The sequence below is a fragment of the Copidosoma floridanum genome, unplaced genomic scaffold, assembly GCF_036245765.1.
Source record: "Copidosoma floridanum isolate Cflo_tuat_1 unplaced genomic scaffold, Cflo_Japanese_pri ptg000007l, whole genome shotgun sequence".
NCBI classification, from domain to species: Eukaryota; Metazoa; Arthropoda; class Insecta; order Hymenoptera; family Encyrtidae; genus Copidosoma; species Copidosoma floridanum.
In genome coordinates this window covers 9,702,646-9,710,094 of record NW_028321884.1, presented here as the reverse complement: position 1 = coordinate 9,710,094, position 7,449 = coordinate 9,702,646, and the positions used below count along the sequence as shown (strand labels likewise).

The window sequence follows — 7,449 nt, the reverse complement described above, 5'->3', positions numbered from 1 at the left end:
AAAAAGAAATCGTTTCCCTTGCAATAATTGTGCCCAAGTCTGATAGGTTAAGTAAATTAAATTCGAGTGAAGCAACATACCAAGTACTACTTCACAACAAAGATCGAGTCTCCTAGCTATTTTCATCACGTCTCACGAACCGTACAATGATCCAAAGTAACAATGTTTCATCAACAGCACTTTTAAGAATGTCAAGAAAAAGGCACCAACGATAACCAAAAAATCGGCGCTCACGAGAGGAAGGAAGAAAAAAAAAAAAAAAAAAAAAAAAAGGATCATCATAGGACGCGCGAGCCGACAACATGCAACGGGGCGCGATCCAAGTGCTGCTGAGAAGCCAAAACCCGCTGCGGAAGAAAATCGTCTGGCTCGTCTACGCCGTAAGTTGACTCTTTAGCCACCAAATTACATGTTTAACACACCCTTGCACTCAAACAACCCACGCGCGAAAGAGCACAGGTCATCCTGGCCCTCGCGATCGCGGCGATAACCGGCATAGTGATGGCCACCCAGCCCGACGACCCCCAACCCACCGAGCCGATCCCCACCGACGATGACGGTCCCCCGGAGGAGAGCCTCAGGAACCTGCCCTCCCACGCGTAAGACCGCCCCCTCGGCCCCGAGCCCCACAAAAACTGCCCCTTGAAACTCTACCCCGCAGAGACGAGCGTAACGAGTCGGCCCGGCTCGAGCAGATCGTCGCCTACCAGTGCCACTTCGAGCCGAGCATCAAGTAAATGCCACCCAAGTGCACACACACCCACCGATTTCCGGGCGCAAATAACCCGCATCCTCGCGATTTTAAAGAAGCTTGTCGTGGCTCGAGGGCAGCGACGAGGTGGTCACCTACCGCGACCCTGTCGACGACTCCTGGCGGACGATAAACGTGACCGACAGCTCGGCGGGTTCTTCGGAACCGAGGGAGACAACCGACACAGAGGCGGACGCGCCGGTGGCACCGCGGCACATGGCCACGCTGTGGAACTGTCCCGAGGACAACCAGTGCCGGTTCAGCGCCTACTTTTCCAGGTTCGGTCCTGGATTTTTGCTCCACCCCCTCCTATCACGACACCGCAGTATACCACCCTTCGCTATATACAGTTCCGCCGAGGAGGCCGAGCCGTCGCCGGACAGTTTGGAGCTGGTGGAGCACCTGTCGCGACTGACGGAGGGCCACTTTGGCGACTACACCTACGTGAACGACGAGACCCACGGCGAGGGCCCGAGGCGCCGGTTTGGCCGCCGCAGCGAGTACAAGATCCGCCTGCTGCCCGAGAGGGACGACCGGTTGCGTAATTCGTAAATACAAAGGAGGAACTACTCCAGTAGTTTCCATGATATATGTAGCCGGTCGTTGTTCCGCAGATCCGGGAATTCGTGCGTGGTCAGGTCGGTGGACGAGTACAGGTTCGTTTGGATCAAGGGGTCGTTCGAGCCGAAGGTACGATCGGTCGAGTAAAGCGGGGGGGGGGGGGGGGTGTTGTTTGGGGACGCGTGAGCGCACACTATAGTGTTTTCGCCAGCACATCGCGACGGTGACGCAGAGGTGCCCGGGGCACGAGATCGGCTGGACGGACGAGTACGCGTTCGAGCCGCCCGACGACCCGCGGTTCAACCTTGGGATCCCGGACGGGTCGCCAAGCGGTCTCCTGGAAAAACGGGGCACGTCAGGCAGGGAAGGACTCGGAGCGGATTTGAGGTGAGTCGAGCACGGGGCTGTAATGGCAGTATACGTATGTAATCACGGGTATACTATACGTATATAGGTACAGCCGAGCGGGGACAAGTTCACCGGACGGGGTCGTGGTATCCAGCCCCGCGCAGGAATCCGGTGGCACGCGCGACGAGCTCAAGATACACCACCAACAACAACCCGACCCCGGCCGCGGGAAACTCGGAGATTCGAGAGCCGGTAATTTCCCTCCCGTTATATATATAATAGTGTGCGTGTGTGTATGCTCGAGTAACCGGCAGCCCCCCTGACCCGGGGTTATTTTCCTCCAATTGGCCACGTGTCGCGCGGACCATTGCGCGTATATACATTGTATACATACGGGAGAGCTTCCTCCTTTGTCGTCGCGAGCCCGAGCTTTCGGAATACCGAGTGAATTCCACGTGCGCGGGGCACGTGTGTCCGGCACGTTTCGGTTGGCCGGGATCCCGGGGGACCTTCTCCTTTCCTCTGGCTCTCTCGCGCGAGAAAAGCTTTTCCCATTGGCGATACCACGCGTGGAAAAATGCTGATTGATAGTATACAGACACGGGGGGAGCAGAGTCGGTGGTGGTTTTTTTTTCTCCCCTGCTTCCGGATTCGATAGAATTTTCGCGTACATTACATGTGTAGACTACGTGAAAATCGGCGAGACCGGTTGGCTGCTCCACGCGATCCTCCAGAATCGCACGGACGGCCGGACCATCTTCAACCTGGCGCTGTCGCGGCAAGAAGCTTACGCCGAGCTTCGCTCGATGCCACGTGCCGGTGGGTCGTACAGGCCCCTCGTGAACGACGACGTCTGGGTCACCCAGGTGCTGGCAGCCCCAGTCGTCGGCGAGGACGAGGCCATGGCTTATTTCATTGCTGCGCCCCTCGACGACCTCACGCAGAGGTGACACTGCAAAGTGGGGAAGGAATATCGAGATGTACCGATGTACGATTTGTGAAAAAATGCAGGTTTCTGTACCGCGTGAAGGTAGTCTACCCTCCCCTGGAGTACAGCACTCTGGAGCCCGTGCAATGCTTGACTTGCATCGCTGGGGACACGAGCGCCTATGAACTGAGCGGCCCGGGACAGCCACCCCAGTGCTCGTGGGCCGAAATCGTCGTGCCAACCACGCCCCGACGTTACATCCTCAAGTGCAGGTCTCGCTCGTGTTTCCCCCTAACCGATCTCCGACAGACCGTACAACCAAAGTTATACCTTTACTGCAGAGGCAAGGAGGTGCCCTGGAACGTCGTGGTGTCGACGGACAGCAACCTCGTGCTTCGGCGTTTGGACTCCGTAACTGCCGATAGTCGCCCCTTGCACGAGTCCCAGGTGCGTCCGGTCGTCCGTGACTTTGAGGTTGCCCTCGAAGGTGGATACCGGGCGAAGGCTCGGCTCTACCTGCCCGCGGGTCACGGCGAGTGCGTCGAAAAATCACGGCTCATTATCGTCTTGGCCGAAAAGCAAAACGACCAGCTGGTCACCGCGGAGTTCGACCTGTCCCTGGGGACCTACTTGGCGACCGTCAAGAACTACGCTGTGCTTCGCGTGAGCGCTTTGGCTTTTTATTACATAAATTTTCTTTTTTTTTTTTTTTCTTTTTAATTGAAAACATAATAGAGGAAAAATAATATAGGCACCTCTAAGCTTTGAGCTATGAAAGCAACGTTTTACGAGATTTACTTGATCAAAATTTAGTGTCCGCAAAAATGTCAACCATCTTATAGTACTATACACCGTAAACAAAATTGTTCGTGATTGAAAGGCGGACGTGCGAGGGAGCAAGTTCAATAGCCTCGACTTCCTCGAGTTGAAGTACCGTCAGCGCGAACTGATGCAAATCGAGGATTACGCAAAAGTCGCGAGATACGTCACGGAGGGGTTTGACTGCGTCGATGGGAACGCGGGTGTCGGGGTGCTGGGCGAAGCTTACGGGGGCCACGTGGCACTTAATCTACTGATGGCCGGGCAGGGCACTGGCTTTCGGTGTGCCGTGGCCATCAGGCCCTTCGCCCCTTGGCAGTCGTACGTCTATCCGTTCGTTAAAAAGGTGCCTATTATCGTCTACTTTTACTTTTTTTTTTTTATGAATTTTCGTACTTTTTTTTAATGCAAAGAAAACATTTGCAACTCTGTAGAATTACATTTTTTAATGCTTATCTAAATTTGAGTTTGTTTCAACCGCTACTTATACGGGTATGGTAAAAATCATTAGTTTTCTTTTTTCTACCTCGGGTGTTGAAAAATGTTTAAAATTTCAATAGACCCAAAGCTACCATACTGTAAATTTTTTTTTTTTTTTTTTTTCAAACTAAAATATTAAATATTTAATTTGGACTGAGAAATTTAATTTTTGTAAAACGACAAATCACTCAATAAGTAAAACTGTTGTATAATGGTTTTTAAAACGAAAAAAAAAAATTGATTGTTTTAAATATCCATTTTGAATGTTACTGAAAAGAACTTTGCGATAAATTTGAAAAGAAAATGTAATCCCTCACTTGCAAGGTAATCACACAGCTCTTTACCGTACATTGTTATGCACGTGTACTTATATAATTTTACAATCAAGTAGTCAAAAGTAAATAAATCCTTCTAAATAACTTTTTAACGTAAAATCTACGTAAAGGCTCAAAGAAATGTTATTTGCTCAAGAAAAAAAAAAGGAAGAAAAAAAAAGAAAAAAATACAGTAGCCAGATTATAAAAGCCTGTACAACAATAACGTATACAAATAAATTTAAACTAAAATTGGGGTAGAAAAGTACAAGTTAAGAAAATAATAGCAATGAACGAAAAGTTGCATAGAAGCCTCGTGCCCTGAGAGGTGGGTGTGAAAAAAACTTTTGACACAAATGAGTAAACATTTTTTTTTTGCAAAAAAACTTGTCATTTAGTTATTGATGATTTTTCATCCATTGACACACGCATAGTCATCTGGCGAGTCGATCCAGGCGTTTCGCCGCAAGATCTACAAGTCGCGCTATCTGTCGGCTCTCGTGCGACGTTTGAAAAACGAGGGCGCGGACTTTAGCCTGCACACCGCAGCCAGCCACGATAACGAAGACGAGCACTTCTACGTGGACAGTTTGCTCGGCCTGTTGGACCGACAGGGAGTTGAGTACGAGCATTGGAGCTACGGCAACGATGACCATCACATGCAGTGCGGCACGAGATTGCTGCTGTACGAGCGCGTGATCGATTATTTCGAGCGATGTTTTGAAAAGCACCTGCACTCGCCACCGAAGGGATGAAAGCACGAGCGAGCTTTTGTGATTGGTGGTTTGTGCGGATGCTGCTATGGTAAAAGAAAAAAAAAAATTATTCCATGCACCTAATGTCAAGTTGCACTAAGGGACCATTTATAGTGGCGTCCTATGTCTCGTATCTTTCAATGCCTCGTGATAGGGCGACAAGCAGCAAACACTCCACAACAAATGGACCTTATACGTAAATCAAAGACTAGTGCCATTTTTCAATGTGGTAACCATTTATACTTATTATCTTTTACAAAGTGTTAATAATCATTTGGAATGATAAAAATCCATGAAATAAAATAAAAATTATGGATAGCTTATTTTGTTCGCGTGTCTCTGCCCATCTCAAAAATATCACAAGATAAAGAAAATGTTTAACTGCGCGTAATAATCCAGTTGAATGTTAAACGTTTCAGTCGAATAACTTGAATATCTGTATGGAAAAAAAAAATAAATAAATAAATAAAAAAAAAACAAAAATGGCACCTCAACTTTTGTGGTTAAGAAGTGGGGCCCACAAGATCGTACATAAGCATGCCCCATGCGTGTGTATTCCTTGGTCCATAAAAATGCCATCCCTGGTGGGGATCGAACCCACGACCTTTGGATTAGAAGTCCAACGCGCTATCCTCTGCGCCACAGGGACTTGGTGGCTGAGATACGAGTCGAGCGACTTTATTAACTGAGAGCCCCCGACATCTACTCATTTTCGAGTATCTGATGTTACAGTTAGGGTGCGCCAGACAGGTATAAGTATACGTATAGGCTTTTTCCAGTCAGATTCATTCAACGTGAAGAGTGAAGAGGCTCTATACTTGTTACGTAATTACGTTGCGTTTGGGTACTATAGGAAAAAGGAGAACGGCGCTGCCAGTAACAAGAATCTTTGTTACTTGCTTGTGGTACCTACCTACTTGCCATGTAAAGAAAACTCGTCGGTATTCTGAGGTCTAGCTGCTACTATGAGGTGAGCAAGTTTACCATTGTACAAGCTAGCGATTTTATCGCCAAAAAGGGAGAGGAATCGGTAAAAGTGAAACCCCGTGAAAATGAGTTTTCAATTTATTACTTACGCAGCAACAAGTGGTAGGATTTTTTTTTTTTAACTAAGGGAAACAATCATTTACTCAACGTTATGTATGTACGTATTTTTTTTTGATCTGTGAAACTCAATTGCAAATATACGTAACCGGATCGAGCATTTATGTACATTTTCAGCCCACATCCCCTAAATCGCGTCTTTGTCGTTTAAAACTATAATTTGTACCCCAATAATGTCTAAAGTGGCAAAATGGTACAGTGATTTCATCCCCCTAGCGCGCATACCTCTGCATTTTCGATAAATTGAGTTTATAATTTATACAATTTTTAAAAATGGGTATAAATCCGAGAAATGTATGCGGTTACTCTCGGTACTGGTTGTGTAATGTCCGAAATGTTTTTTAGAAAAAAAATATATATTTATTTTTACTTTTATTTAATATCTTTACGAATTCATGTGCTTAAAAAAGAAATAGAGAAAAATATCAAAGGGTTGTTGTTTATAATAAATGAAAATGAATTATTTTTAATTATAATTAATATTTGTTGAGTCTCACGGTATCTTTATTTAAAATGTAGCTGCAAAATATTAGCAAGAGCTTAGAAATTTGTTTTATTTTTTCAAGTATACATATAGTGTAAAAAAAGAATTTTTCTTCTGTATAAAATTCATTTTTACCAACAGCGTGAATTAAAAAAATAAATCAGTAATTTGTTTTAATAGTAGAACTTTTTTTTTAGAATATTATCCTAATACAGTCTCGGGTATTCTTGGGGCTTTAAGTTTCATCGAAAAATAACTTTATTTGATGATTTTTTATTTAAAATAAATAATTTCCAATATTGCGTTTTAAATGGATCGTTGGATCAATAGTTATTGAATCCCAAATCTCGTTCATGGAAATCGTGAAGATAACCCAGGTGTATAACGAATATGAGAAAAAAAAAAAAATTAATTTTCAGCTGTAAAAAAACGCCTGGAGTCGACTGGATTCTCGGTGTATCGAATTCGAAGGCAACGGCAACTCTCCAAAAACAAATTACGAAAAAAAAAGAGATCCTGGCAGTACAGTGAGGGAACTGTCATACGACACCGAATCTCTATTAATTACTGATTACACTGTAACTTTTGTATTTTTGTGGAAATAAATAAATATTTAAGTTATTGCAAAAGTAAACTTGCGACTAATTTAATGGCACATAGAGACTTTTTAAACTTTAGTACAAGACCATATCTACTTTATATAAGTAAAATACAAGCTTTAAATTTTTCTTTTGTTGAACTTTAATTATACGTTTTCATGAATAGCGATTTCCTAGGATCAAAAAATGTACTTCACCAGAATTAAATTACTCAAAAAAAGAACATTTTTCTATATCGTTTTCTAGAAAATTTATAAAATAAATCAACAAAAGAATTGGAGCCAATGAGCACAGCTGGAGTAGAAC

General features: G+C 44.9%; 1 protein-coding gene and 1 non-coding gene across 2 annotated transcripts; one reads left to right on the top strand and one right to left on the bottom strand.

Moving 5' to 3' along the window:
• The first annotated feature begins 302 nt into the window (after positions 1 to 302).
• LOC149375375 (uncharacterized) lies at positions 303 to 4,956 on the top strand. The gene is made up of 12 exons (XM_089588911.1): positions 303 to 380; positions 460 to 599; positions 662 to 733; positions 808 to 1,299; positions 1,366 to 1,441; positions 1,524 to 1,699; positions 1,767 to 1,912; positions 2,345 to 2,606; positions 2,672 to 2,860; positions 2,930 to 3,251; positions 3,469 to 3,753; positions 4,636 to 4,956. The coding sequence occupies exons 1-12, from the start codon at positions 303 to 305 to the stop codon at positions 4,954 to 4,956; spliced, it is 2,559 nt and encodes an 852-aa protein (XP_089445037.1).
• Positions 4,957 to 5,532: 576 nt separating this feature from the next.
• Positions 5,533 to 5,605, bottom strand: TRNAR-UCU (transfer RNA arginine (anticodon UCU)). The gene has a single exon. It is a non-coding gene; the product is annotated as a tRNA-Arg (tRNA).
• Positions 5,606 to 7,449: the final 1,844 nt, after the last annotated feature.

Excerpts from the sequence above, each read along its gene's own strand:
- LOC149375375 (XM_089588911.1), top strand. The coding sequence starts at position 303 with ATGCAACGGGGCGCGATCCAAGTGCTGCTGAGAAGCCAAAACCCGCTG. Across the intron at positions 381-459 it reads TCGTCTGGCTCGTCTACGCC|GTCATCCTGGCCCTCGCGAT; the intron begins GTAAGTTGACTC and ends GAAAGAGCACAG. Across the intron at positions 734-807 it reads CACTTCGAGCCGAGCATCAA|AAGCTTGTCGTGGCTCGAGG; the intron begins GTAAATGCCACC and ends GCGATTTTAAAG.